Source organism: Mauremys mutica, chromosome 1, assembly GCF_020497125.1.
Source record: "Mauremys mutica isolate MM-2020 ecotype Southern chromosome 1, ASM2049712v1, whole genome shotgun sequence".
In the NCBI taxonomy this organism is placed as follows: Eukaryota; Metazoa; Chordata; order Testudines; family Geoemydidae; genus Mauremys; species Mauremys mutica.
Window position 1 is genome coordinate 194,863,667 of NC_059072.1, and position 14,746 is coordinate 194,878,412.

At 40.9% G+C, this 14,746-nt stretch overlaps 1 protein-coding gene across 7 annotated transcripts in view; it reads right to left on the bottom strand.

Moving 5' to 3' along the window:
- LOC123361996 (amyloid beta precursor protein) overlaps positions 1-14,746 on the bottom strand; it is a 322,259-nt gene that overhangs the window by 105,198 nt on the left and 202,315 nt on the right. For all 7 annotated transcript variants that reach the window (XM_045002229.1, XM_045002228.1, XM_045002225.1 and 4 more), the window contains one exon: positions 1,055-1,188. In XM_045002229.1, the coding sequence (XP_044858164.1) occupies positions 1,055-1,188 (134 nt within the window). The remainder of the gene's footprint in view (positions 1-1,054; positions 1,189-14,746) is intronic.

Consider the following 14,746-nt stretch of genomic DNA (forward strand, 5'->3'; position numbering starts at 1 on the left):
AGCCTACAGTTGCTCCCTGGGAGGAGGAGGGAGTGGTGAAGCTGGCAGATCCAGAGAAGGAAAAGAGAGCCAGAAGGTTACGAAAGGGCTCAGAGAAACATGGCGAGGTCCAGAGTAGAACAGACCTTGACTGCTGATTAGAGGGTCCCTGAGCCAGAACCTGAAGTTGGAGGTGGGTCTGAGTTCCCCAACCAGCCACTGGGGAAGTGACACTGGGGGGTGGTGAGTAGGAAGACTGTCTGAGCCTATTTATGGGAAGAGACTTTCCAACCTCAGATGGGGAAACCATTAGGTAACCTGGCTGGGAGGCCAAGTCTTAAAGAGGCTGCAGCAGCTCATGGAGCGAGAGAGGGGCTGCAGACCCAGAAAGAGAGGTGGAGGACGGCATGCAACTGCAGGAAGGGACATCGACCTTGTGAGCTATTTCCTAGAGTGACCAGGAGGAGGTGCCATCCTAGTGGTGCGCAACCCACCCCGTCACACAGGGCTTAAACACCTGGATCTTTGTAATAACCCAAGAGGCAGCAGACCAAAGAAAGAATGAGAGAAAACAGAAAAAAAGGAAGGGGAACCCTCTTCTAAATACAACTGTACAAGACCGAAGAAATAACAATAACTACAAAAATAAGGGAAAAAATTCTAGAATGATAAACTAAGAGTTGAAGAAAGCTGAGAATAAATGGTCATGCAATTGTTCCATCAAGTTGTAGGCAGCTGAGAAGGAACTAAGTGGCAGCATGCTCGTGCCTCCCCATATGTCCTTATTTGGAGGCATAAGGTGCTGCTCTGAGCAGGTGCAGGCCTGCAGATGCTGCTTTGCATTCTCCAGTCTGGAGTTCACAGGCATGTGCGTATCCTATGATCAAGCATGCACAGGGACATATACTTGAAGAAGACGGAAAAAACTGGTCTCTTTTCTCCGCTGTAGACTGGAAGAGCAGCAGGTAAAAGTCCCGTGAGTTTCCCCAAAATACAGGAAGTCAAGGAATTCATTAATCCGGTGATCCATCTGACAAGACACCAGCCTTAATTATGAACAACCAGTATGACTTACCTGAGACATTCTTTCACGGTGCTTGGCTTCAAGTCTCTCCTTAGCTTTCTGGAAATAGGCATGCTCGTTCTCATCACCAGGTGTCTCCAAGTATTTGTCAACAGCATCAGGAGTGCTGGCAGCTGTGGTGGGGACTAGGGTAGGAGTTTTATAGGAGAAAGGGAAAAAAGCACAATTTAAGTTTAGTATAAATAAAGTTCATTTGAACACAGGAACGAACATCATTCTTTTTCCAGTAGACTGAAGCCATTCAATTAACTTCAGTCAGGAGACTAGCTTTATAAAACTTCTGTATCAAATATATATAAAAAATTGTGGCATAGGAGAAAGATTTCACCCTTTTTTATAGCTCAGGAAAACCTCTTCCACTCAGTACGTTACTTAAGAGATTATGAGCTATTGGCAAAGGAAACATGCAAAGAGCAAACACACTCAGCACTACCTAAGGTACATAAACTGACAGCAGACACGTTTTTCAAAACCACGTGCTTTATTTATTTATTTATAAAGATTAAAAACATATAACAAAACAAACACACTTTAAAGCATCTACAGAGACCATATAAACCACAACCATACTGCAGTCCAAGGACATTCCATTCAAAAATCCCTCTCACGGGCATTCTGTCCTCAAAGATGTGTTTTGTTCCCAATAACATGGATTTAAAAACCCTATGCTATTAAGTTGATCAGTGCATTGGAGGGTTAACAAGAATACTTGTTTTTTTAAAAGACACTCCTATGAGATAATCAACCCATTCTTCCATGATTCAGTTGCAACCATCAACTACTAAGTAACAAGGGAAAACATTTTCTAGCAGAGATTTACTGAAAATCATGGACTCCACAACCATCTGCTATACTGTAATTTTTAGGGTTATTCCATTTTTTTTTTATTTCACTCTACCATATTTTGAACATTTTAAGATTTAATTTAAACAAAATGCACCTATTGCAAAGGTATAACCATGACAACAATAGAAACAAATAAAACCCTCCAGGCAAACACCAGCTGCAAAAAGTTGGACCCTTCTCTACTATGTTTATACGTAGTCTTTAAAGCGTAATTGGGCCTAATATTTTTCTTAATAAGTACAGTAACTCCTCGCTTAATGGTGTAGTTATGTTAATGAAAAATGCTACTTTAAGCAAAGCTATGTTAATCCATTTTCCCCATAAGAATTAATGTAAATGGGGGAGGGGGGGTTAGGTTCCAGGGAAAATTTTTTCACCAGACAAAAGACTATATATATATATAGATAGATAGATATACACATACACACACACACAATACAATTTAAACAAACAATTTAATACTGTACACAGCAATGATGATTGTGAAGCTTGGTTGAGGTGGTGAAGGTAGAGGGTGGAAGAGGGTGGGATATTTCCCAGGGAATGCCTTACTGCTAAATGATGAACTAGGACAGCTGAGCCCTCAAAGGTTAACACATTGTTTTTAATGTAGCCTCATACTCTACAAGGCAGCACAGATGGAGGGAGGGGAGACAGAACGGCAGACAGAGACAGACACACACCCCGTGTGTGTATGAGAGAGAGATGCGCATTGCCCCTTTAAGCACGCTGACCCCACTCTAAGTACATTGCCTTTTTAAGTAGATCAGTAAGTTGAGACAGCAGCTGCTGCCAGCACGCTCCCCCTGTCCTGAGCCCTGTTGTGTCCACACCTGCTCTAAGGAGATTGGATAAGCAGCAGGCAGGCAGGAGGGGGATACCCTGATATTAGCCCCCCCTGCACCCCCACACCACACAGCAAGCAGGAGGCTCACGGGAGCAGCTCCAAGGCAGAGGGCAGGAGCAGCACATCGCAGTCGGGGGAGGGACAGCTGAACTGCCGGCAATTGATAGCCTGCTGGGTGGCTGCTGCACAGAGAACTTAGGGGAGCGGGGAGTTGATGCGGGGGGGGGCGGGCTGCTGGTCCACCCTGCTTCCAAGCCCCCCCACACTAGCTCCAATGGGCTGCTCTTCCTGCAAGCAGTGGGCAAAGCAGGGGGTTGCCAAACAACGTTATCGGGCAAGTTTAAACGAGCATGTTCTCTAATTGATCAGCAACGAAACAATGTTAACCGGGATGACTAAGTGAAGAGTTACTATACAATTTCTTTTTCTATTTTTATTTTAAACTCTCCTGTTCCTTGCCAGAAACCCCAATGTGAATGGAATGTTAAGTTATACAATTACAATGCCAAAGAGTCAAGAAATGGAAAAGCTGTAATATTTTCTACTCTTGGAGTCATTATGTAATTATGATGTAATGTAAATATAGCCCTATAATTCAGTCACCTACGCATATTCACCCACATGGTTAGTAGCCAACATACATTTATTAATCATAATATTTTGTACATATGTAGTGTACAATAGTTCTTACAACAATCCTGTGAGGAAAGTAAAAAGTTATTCCCATTTTACAGATAAGGAAACTGACACACAAAAGGTTCACTTACTTGCCTAAAATCATGTAATCGGACAGTTTCAGAGTCAAGATTAGAACTCGGGAAAGTCCTGGCCCCTGATTCTTTCCTATGCTCATCAGACCAATCTGCCTCCAGTTGTCACACCACTAAACATAAATTTCACCCACAAACATACAACTTACATGGTTTTGCTGGATGCCCATGCTGTTTTTATTACAAAACTTTTACAGAGCGTCTTAAATTTACAAGATGCTTTACAAATGCAAGACAAGGCAAATAATTTGTTTTAGATTAAGACATTCCTGCTATGGTACCGTGTTCTCTATTGGAAAAATGTATTAGCACTGATGAATTCCAACTATGATCATTTGGAACTTCAACTGAGTGAAGAGAAAACTCTGTGTTTTTCTTAAATCATTTAAAAAAATGCAACTTTCTACCTTTGTGGTTAATGTTTGTCACAATCACATTTGATTTCCTCCATATATTTCTCTTTACTGAAACTACAGTTAATAAAACTTATTACGGTAAAAACGAAAAAAATAAAATTAAAATATGCATCACGAAGAAAAGTTTTAAGTGGAAAAAAGCAATTGGATGAAATAATTGTGCAATAAATAAGTATGCAAATTTAACCTTTAATTTATTGCACACAAAAAAGATCATGGGCATTTTGAATAATATAAGATCAATCAGGCCATGTATACATTTAAGGACAGATTTTCAAGAGCTCTTCTCCCATGTAGTTGTCTAAATAAGGGGCACATTTTCAGAGGTGTTCAATACCCAGTTTTCAGTGGGATACTTATGATCAGATTTTCTAAAGAGCTCAGCATATTGGGTGCTGAGCTGTTTGGAAAATCTGGACCCAACTGTGTGTGCTGGGCACTTGAAAAAAAAATCTGGCCACTAGTTGTGTACCCTAATAAAATTCACACCTGTGATTCTTCACTGATGCTACTCCACCCATGGCAATAACAATGGAAGTTATAGCTAAGAGACAGATCAGACTTTTTACCAACATATCACCTAACCCTGCTCAGAGCAGGTACCACTGGTGGAAAATAACAGCTATGAAGTTTGCTAGCAGAGGCACAGCCAATGTTGCTGCATCTAACAAACAATGTAGATCAAACTTACAAGATTGGCGGACTGTATCCTGAAATAGAGTTACACTGAAAAAGGACATAGGTGTCACCAAGATACGCAACTGAACAACTGCTCCCAGTGAGATGTTGTAGCTAAGAGGGATAAAGCTATCCGTGCATATATAAGCACAGGAACCTCAAGAAGGACTAAAGGTATGGTATTACCTCTGTATATGGAATTAGTGAGATCATTACTAGTATACTTTATCCAGTTCTGGAGTCCAAAGGATGTTGAAAAATGAACAAGGGTTCAGAAAAGAGCCACAAAAATGATTTAGGTCTAGAAAATGTGTCTTATATCAAGGGACTTAAGAAGCTCAGTCTGTTAATTTATGCAAGAAAAGGTTAAACCATAACAATCACAAGAGCCTATATAGGGAAGAGATTTCTGATAACAGACCATTCTTTAATTTAGCAGAAAAAGGCATAATAAGGCATAACAGCTGGAAGCCCAAGCTAGATAAATTCAAACCAGAGATAAGCTGCATATTTTTAACAGTGACAGTAATTAAGCTTTTTGGGGGTGGGAGAGTGGGAAGAATGTACCCAGGGACCTGGTGGATTCTCTATTATTTGAATCTTTAAACCAAGACTGGATGTCTTTCTAAAAGATAAGCTATAGCTCAGCCACAAGGGAGGGGTGAGGTTCAATGGCCTGTTTTATGCAGGAGTCCTTCTGGTCTTACTCTATTAATCTTATCTGCTGTTGCTAACAGAATTGGTGGAACTGCAGCAGTGCAGAACATCCAAAACGAACCACCTTACTGCTGTTGCACACAATGCACCACATACACAGGGCGTAAGCATCCCTGCAAGCATTGAATCATCAGGAATATTTGCAGTTATCCCAGAGTACTCCCTTAGGCAGCTGGCATGATGCCTGTAATATACGTCCATTTGCACCTGTTCTCATTTTTGGTTTGTTCCACTGCTTTCTTTGAATGGTCTGTTCTGCCCGAGAAGCTATGTGTGCATTTCAAAGGGCAGAGTCTATGCCGTGCTATGCACCCACACTTGCAACCAGGATGAAAGAGTCATCAGCAACCTCTAGACCCAATGCCTCCAGATGCTTTCATAGGGCCCAGCACATTCCTCCTCACTGGAATCTCTGTGGCATACACAGACAGTGACAAATAGGGGCTGGAGAGAAATGAGAACACCGGAAGCCTGCATATAGCCATTAGACCAGTGACCCATCCAGTACTCTGAGCTGTCAAAGGCATCACTGAAGAGTGGGCTGGAGCACTGTGAGAGTGAAATGGGAATATCACATGAAATGATAAAGCTGACACATCAGTGCTTGCTGTCAACACTAGTCCAGCACCAGTCCAAGTAGAATCCCAGTGGTGGTGTGAATACTTGGCACCACTGATATTGTGTGGATGGGTGGTATGTTACAGGTGCACTAGGCATCTGCTAAGCTTAACAACACCACGTACAAATATCTGGAGGGTATAAACATCAAGGACAGAGATGAATTATTTAAGATTGTACAGAAAGATTAATTAAGAGTGAAGGAATTAAAGTGATCAAAGGAAAAGTCTAGAGTGTCTATTAGAACAGAATATTAACAGTGAGGTTCACTAGAACATGGAATAGTCTCCCAGTTGAAAATGGAAAAGTTTTCTTGCTCGTGTGATTTAAAATTAGCACTCGCTTACCTGTAGGGAACAATCCTGCACTGTCAGTGGATGAATACAATAACAATTTAAAAATAATAGGCAGAACACCAGTTAATCTGGCATAAGAGACCAGTAAAAACTTGCTTTAAAAAACAGAGGTCTGCTTAAAAATCAAGGTCACCACGCAATTTATTTATTTAGTGTATTCACAACGTCCCAAAACAATGATATGAGAGTTTCCCACTTATATCTCTCAAAGAATATCAAAACCCACAGAGCTGGACTAATAGCAGTTTAAAGATTCCAGACTTAAAACAATCGACCAAAAAAAAAAAAAAAAAAAAAAAAGAACATGATGAAGAAGAAACAATTACAACAGTATCGCCCTATTCTTACATAAGCAGACGTCTTTGTTAAAATCCTTAATTGCTCCCTTTCATGCAAGTTTTAATTTTCGTTTGAATAATTTGGGGACATTAAATGATAGAGCTGTATCACTTCCCCCCGCCTCCAGTACCAACAGCAAATGTTCTTGGGTAGACAGTCATTAACAGCATGTATGAACACCTTAAAGATTTTTGCAATCTGTACTCACTTTATGAAGATACTAGTAAATAAATGGAAGCTTCAATTTTCTATACTTTGCACTCCATCAGTTAAATTTGGTATATTGAGTATGCAAACACTACTATGTGAAACCTGAAAGAAAAAAATATGTACAAACTTGCTGGAGGGCAAAGGAGAAAAGAGCTTTTTCCCTATTCATATGGGCTCTTTTCTTCATGAATAATGCCTATGAGATTCTTTATAGATTCCTGGACAAGTGGCGTAGAGGATATAAGCATCAGGTTTAATATAATAATAAATAAAATAAAAATAATCATCATAATCTAAGCTTCCTGGAAACATAAATAGGTTTAAATCCCAACAGGGCCAACTGTGCCCCTTGCCTTTTGCAGTTTATGGGGTCTTTCAAATATGATAATAAAATATGCCCTCCCTTTCTTTAAATAAAAGAAGAGTGCCCTTGGGAGTTAGACTAGATGACCCTTGCGGTCCCTTCTAACCCTATGATTCTACGAAAATTTCCCCATCTCCCAAAAGTTTTTCTGAAAGTGCTGATAAAAAGCACTTACGTATAAGTGCCAAACACACCATTACAGAAAGACTTATAAGCAGTACTTAATTTGTACCAGGGCTTGCGAGGGCTGAGCCTTGGTACCTCTGGGCTTGGCAGTTCATAGTCCTGGCACATCTGGGCTTGATGAATCAGTTATGAAAGTAAAAAAAATTGCTTGAGCCCTGGCACCTCTCTCATTACAAATTAAGCATTGCTTCTAAGTAAGTATGCCATGGAAACAGCACTTAGGTATTTATAAATACAAGTACAAATATAAACGCTTGTACTTTCAACTCCCGCATTTTCTGCAACTGTATGGTCAATATATGGACAGCTACATAAAATAATATAAGCACGCAGGGGAAGAGAAAGTAAAAGATGTGCATATTGGGCTTGTTCTTTCAATGCAGGGCATGCAGAGATGTGTGTCTGCTGGGGCCCAACCAGAATCCAGGCCAGTTGAGAGGGATGCGATTTTTCTCTCTCTCTCTCTCTCTCTCTTTTTTTTTTTTTTTAAAGTATTCTGAAACAGCACTTGCAGATTAAAAAAAGTTACTTATGCTTTAGGTATCTTTAAAATGTACTTAAATACAAATACAGAATACAAACAGAATACGTAAAATACAAGTACGCAGAATACTTCAAAATACTTAGGTATGCATTTAAGTACACGGGAACACTGTTTCTCACACACATGTATAGCAACTCTCCCATCCACAAGATAACTGGATTTCACTGGAGCTATATATAATTTGTGAAGTGATGAACAGTAGTATATAAACATAATATAATATTCAGTGAATGAATAGATTACTTCTGAAATGCAATCTAACTATATCATCAATGTAAGACTAAGGCCAAAGCTTTGTGTTCTGTGAACAAAAGTTTTGCTGTAAAAAGATTCCAGTCCTTTTCTTTAAAAAAATCCCAATTGTCCAAAAAAACAAACAAACAAAAAACAACAACAAAAAACAAACAAACAAAAAACTTAAGCTAATTTCATATTCACCCCAGATGGTAAAAACGCAGATGAAATGGAATCGAGCATTAATATCAACAAATGTCTTAATGGGAGTTCAGGATATTATAAAATGGGCAGCTGAAATAGAAGGTTCTAACAAGGACAGGAATTTCAAACTGAGTATAATCAGCACAATTTAGCGCTCTGAATTTATCTGCACGTTTCCCTGTATAGAAGTTTAGTCACATCTCAGATCTTCAGAGCCTCAAACTTAATTTTAAAAAATATCAGTATTTGCACTGGATAACTGTAACAAGACTAGTGATGGGCAAGACTCAATAAGTTCACATAAGTATCCAGAGGCTCTTATCCAAGCCTTTTAATGCTCCCACTGAGTGAAAATCTAATAGCCCTCTGGTTATCTTTGCCTCTCCTGCAACTCTCCTTGTAAGGAAGAGTGTTGATGCAGGTGGATATAAATGAGATTGCGGACATGTCTGGAGCTGAAGACAGGAGATTTTCTCATAACCAAAGAACAGGATTTGGTTTGGTTTGGTTTGGTCTGGATCCCTCCACCCCGAGAGCTACTTCCTTAAAGATGACTTCAATGGAGGGAGGGGGGAGAGACAGAGAGAGATGGAACTGAAAACATATGGAAAAGACTAAAATAAGGAGTAGGTTTCTTGGGGAATTTCTCCTGGTTTTTGTTAGAAATTCAGGGCTTGTCTAAGTCTGGAAGATTCTGTGGAAAGTGGAGAACTAGTGAAATGATGAAATCAGAAGAGTCAAGATGCTGAAAGCTGAGCAGATGGAGGAGGGGGAGTGAGAAGAGTTTTGAGTCACACATGTTTAAAGAGCGTTTTGAACATATATTCAACTCTGACTGAACACTTTGGAGAAGGAATGTCTTTGTTAAAGACCCCTTTTTAAATTATGGTGCAGAAGCTCACAGTAAACATCCCTGAGACCCATAAAATTCCTCCAGCAAAACAGGGAAGACTGGACTTGACATACTTTAGAGTGGTCAGGACAAAAAGCAAGTTATCTCCAGAATCATGTGCACGCACGCACACACACACACAACCCTCTTTCAGATGTTCTTCATGTGTCATAGAGAAGTAATAAAGGCACATTTGTAAAAATTCCTTTGTAGATCACTTTAAGAATAAAACATTTCACTGAAAGAACTATATGAGATTGGCTAAGGGGAGAAGAGACATGGCAACCAGCTTCTCCTTCCTCCCCACCTCCTTCCAAACAGGAACCTTTCATCCAACTTGACTTGGGAGGCTTACACCCTTGTTCTCCCTCTACCCTACTGCTGATGCTGCTCTAGACTCATGCTGCGATGTGTGCTGGGGAGAGGAAGCAGGTGACAGAATGGGCTTGGAGCCTGAGGCTGCCCAGAAACCTGCCACTGGGGAAAAGAACGTGAGTGGTGTAGAGTAACAAGGTTTTCAAAGCTGACAAAAAGGCCTCTGTTTTCAGGGGAAGTGGGCCTAAGGTTATGGTTCTAGTACTTCCATGCCACCCCTCACACTTGGGAGGAGCTCCTCGTAAACATCTGAAAAACTAACACATCAGCCTCTTTCAAATCCTTCCTTACAGCTCCCCTTTTCCGTGATGCTTATGAGAAAAACTTGACACCAGTTAGACCATTGGTGGGCAACGACCACTGCTGATCTTGCTGACAAGGACAGAGTCTTTGTTTCCTTGCACGCCCCCATTTGTCTGTCTGTATCCATCAGTTTTCTTATACTTAGACTGCAAACTCCTTGTGGCAGGTACAGTCTCTTTGTTTTGTGTTTGTGTAGTACTTCACCCAGTGCGGTCCTGGTCAACGATGGTGGCTCTGGCATTACAGTAATATAAATACTAAATCACACTGCTCCCTGTCACGTAGGTGCTGGGACTAGGGCTGCTGCTGCCGCACCCCCAGCTTAAAGTGGTTTCCAGTATATACAAGGTTTACAATTGAATCCAATGACTTTCAGCACCCCCACTATAAAAACGGTTCCAGAACCGCTGCCCTATCGCTCTCCTCAGGTAAGCTACCCACCTCAGTCTCCTCCCCTGTAATCCTGTAGATTTGACTTGGTGTGGAGGAAGGCTAGCTCAAGATTTCATGCAGGAATTGGAGGCTCCCTGGGAAGTGAGTGGCGTAGAAAAGAAGAGGGTGGCAACACATGAAAGGCCTCTGGTGGGTGGTGATCCCTCAGGGTCACTGCACATAGACAGCCTGCTGTCAGTTTCACCAGCTACACTTGCTGGCTGCTCTTTCATGAAGCTAGTTTGCAGGGAGTGCCAAAAACCAGGACAAAACACTGTTAGTCTGTAAGAACTAAGTGGACACAAGGAAAAGCTCCTGAACGTTGCTGGTTTTCATGGACATATCACCCTTAAGTGTCCCTCTCTATGGAAGGGAAGACACTGTTGCTGCCTCTTTGGGTTTTAGATTAGGACTAGAGAACTACGCTTCATTTCTCTTGATGTGTGAGGATGTGTAGTGGAGCTGGAGGAGGGATTCAGGGTTGGAAGAGCAGGGGAGTTTTTTCTGCTTTTGTCCTTCATCTTAGAAACCTAAGCATAGTCTTCCTTAGCATTTTCAGGACTAGTCAATTTATAATTGTACTGCTGGCACTCTCTTTTGAGGCTCACACTGGCATGAAATAATCCAGTATGTGCTGGTTCATGGTTGGCTAATTAAATCAGATTCACTGTAAAACTCTGTAAACCTCTTATTACCTGGTGATTGTCCTGTAGTGATATCCCAGCACATTTATGTACATCCTTGCTTTCTCCTAAACATAAAGTTTTGGCTTCTTACCATGGACCAATATGCCTCTCTTTCTCTTGCTTTATCTTGTTCCATCTCTCAACTAGTAAATTTCTTTTAAAAAATACACTACAGTTTTACAACCATAATTTTGTTTGCTTGCTTTCTGGACTTTTTTTTAATAGGACCGTAAAATACTCAGGCTGAACTACCTAGTTTTATTTTTAGACTGAGTAATTTGTCCAAGTAAGAACTGTATTACTGTCACATAAAACAGTGTCTCTCCTAAATTAGCAGTGAGAATATTGAAAACCCATCTTCCCAAGATATTCCAAAAATAAACTTAGTGGAGGATGTGGGAAAGGATGAATTAATGAAAGCTTACGTTAAATGCTGTATCTGAATTTGTTTAGTCAGTGACTAAAAAGCTTTGACCTAAATCTTACATTGATGATATAGTTAAATATATTACATTTCAGAAGTACTCTATTCATTCACTGAATATTATATTATGTTTATATACTACTATTCATCCCAAGTCACTTCACAAATGATATACAGCTCCAATGAAATCCAGTCATCTTGTGGATGGGAGAGTTGCTATATGTGTGCATGAGAGACAGTGTTCCCTGAGGGTACACTGAGTATTTTAAAGTATACACTGAGTATTTTAAGGGTATACCTGAGTATTTTAAAGTACTCTACATAATTGTACTTATGTATTTTAAGTATTCTGTATTTGTATTTAAGTACATTTTAAAAGTACCTAAAGCATAAATAACATTTTATTTTTAATCTGCAAATGCTTTTTCAAAATACTTAAAAAAAAAAAATCACATCCCTCCCAACTGCCCTGGATTCCGGTTGGGCCCTGGAACCCACTGTCCTACTGTGGGAGCTTCAGGTCCTGATTTCAAAGCTCCATAACTTTGGGCAGACATAATAAACACTCGTTGGGCCTGAACTGGGGCACTGCTCCAAAGCCATCCCAAACTTTGGAGAATTACAGACCCAACTTCTGGAGCTGGGGAGCATTTTCTTTTAAAGTGTGTTTACTGAAGAACTCAAACAACTGTGTTGAAACCTGAGTTCAGGGCTATGGACTATTCCTGTAATGGTGGATATCACGATTAATATCAGCGTTTGGCATTATCACAAAAGAACACAACAAATTTCCAATACTCCATCCAATAGGCTGCCATATTGAGATGGAATTTAAGGGACACAAGAATCACCCAAATTAAAACTAGGCTAGGACACCCAGGCTAATGTATTTTCTATCGGAAAAATAGCCATTGTGTCTTGAGGCCAGATTTTCAGAATTAGAACTGATCATATACATGGGGATTCATAAACTACACATTAAAAGGAGTCATGGCTAGGTCCCAGGTATGAGACCAAACTTTTAGTTCCTCTCTATCTCCAACTTCAAAATGTTGCTGTACTTCTAAGGAAACAAAATGTCACTGAAGTAGGCAAATGTGTCCGAAAAAGGTTACAATGGCACACAATTGTCATAATTTCCACATTACAAAAAAGAAGTGAGGCCTTTGTGACTGAAATATCTCACCTCTATCCCTTTCATAGGTTTTGTTTTAGAACATTCATGAGTTTAACTACAGCGACGTGCAAGTACCGTTAAAAGTAATGGTGTCACACATCCATTGCTCCCTGGAAGTCCTTTCTTATTAACCGTTGTTTTTCTTCTCCTGTTTTTATTACCTTACCTCCTGTCCTGGCTCAAATGTCTTGTGACAAAAGTCTGTATACTGATTCTCTCATATTTATTCAATTAAATATTCTACATCTTAATTACACATCTTATCCTACGAATTTCTATTGATTTGGACAGAAACATTATTAATGGTGTACGGATGGAAAATTACTTCATATTTAATGCTTTGGAAATTATATTTACTTTCAAACTTACTTTGTAAAGCTTCAGCCTGTCAGCCTGTGAAATGTTAGTTACATACCACTGCTGTGCATCACAGCAAGGTAGAACATCCAAAGAAAATACAATTTGAGAGGAAGTTCACTACAATTCTGAGAAAAGCCATTTTTGGGGAAGGAAGTTTACCTTTCACACACTATTCACCACCCAGTGACTGTACTGGCATTGATACTCTCTTCTAATTAGCACAAAGCTTACTTTCTGTGCAACATCTCTAAGATGCAGCCTTTCTTGTTCATCCACACAACAAAGCTAAAACCATCATTCAGGCTCTCATTATCTTGCACCTTGATTACTGCAATTTTATCTTACTCCTATCCACTCAGAATGCTGTTGCAAAGATCACTTTCCTTGCCAGTTGCTTTGACCATGTCACCCCTTTTGCTCACTCTCCATTTTCTATCACATCAAACATAAGCTGCTTGTCTTCACTTTCAAGGCTGTTCATCAGCTATCCCCACCTCTCAGATATTACTGAAATGTTATCTCCGACCTCATGATACCAGCCTCCATCACTCATGTGTTACATTTTCAAAGAAGCCCCTTTGTGCTTTCTCCTATGTTGCCCCACACGTTTTGGAGGAGCTCCTCAAACATTTGCAAAGCCACCTCATTATCTACTTTCAAATCCCTCCTCAAAAAACTCTCCTTTGACATGATGTCTAAAATAACCTTGACAATGTTTAGCCAGCCCTGTCTTTGCCTTGCAGATTAACAAAGAAATGTACCCCAGTTCCCAAATCCCTTGAAGTATACCCCTGTGACATCCAGCCCCTGACAGGGGCTACTTACAGAAATTACAGATCCTCTTTTCCCAAGGTTGCCAACTTTCTAATTGCACAAAACCTAACACACTTGCCCCACCCCTTCCCTGAGGCCCCACCCCTGCACCATCCCTTCTCCGAGACCTCGCCCCGGTCACTCCATCCCTCTTCCCTCCATTGCTCATTCTCCCCTACCCTCACTCACTCATTTTCATCGGGCTGGGGTGCGGGCTCTGGGAGGGGGTTCAGAGCTGGGGCAGGGGGTTGGGGTGCGGGATCCAGGAGGCGCTTTCCTCAGGTGGCTCCTGGAAATGGCCGGCATGTCCCTGTGGCATCCTGGCACAGAGGTGGCCAGGGGTCTCCGTGCACTGCCCTTGCCCGTAGGCACCACCCCCGTAGCTCCCATTGGCCGTGGTTCTGGGCCAATGGGGCACCCAGAGACTTACCGACCTCTTCCGGGAGCCGCACAGAGCCAGGGCAGGCAGGGAGCCTACCTTAGCTCTGCCGACCGGACTTTTAACAGCCTGGTCAGTACTGCTGACCAGAGCCGCCAGCATCCCTTTTTGACCAGGCATTCCATTAAAAAAACAGACGCCGGGCAACTCTATCTGCTCCCCATGCTATGTACCCCCTTTTAACAGTTTTATCTTAAATCACTGCTCATGTGTAATGCACAGCACTTGTGAGCACTTATAATAAAACTTCTTTTGAAACAAGAGAGCATGATGGAAGCAAATGGTTACAATGGAAAACAAAATTACAGAACATGAACTAAGGTCTACACTTATTAATAGTTACCTTTCCTATTTAATATAGTTGTTTCCCCCCCACACAGGTCAGTCTGTTGCAGGCTTCACAGGAACTGGGATCCACTCTTTCTTGGAAAACATTCCTGCTCAACAAGATGG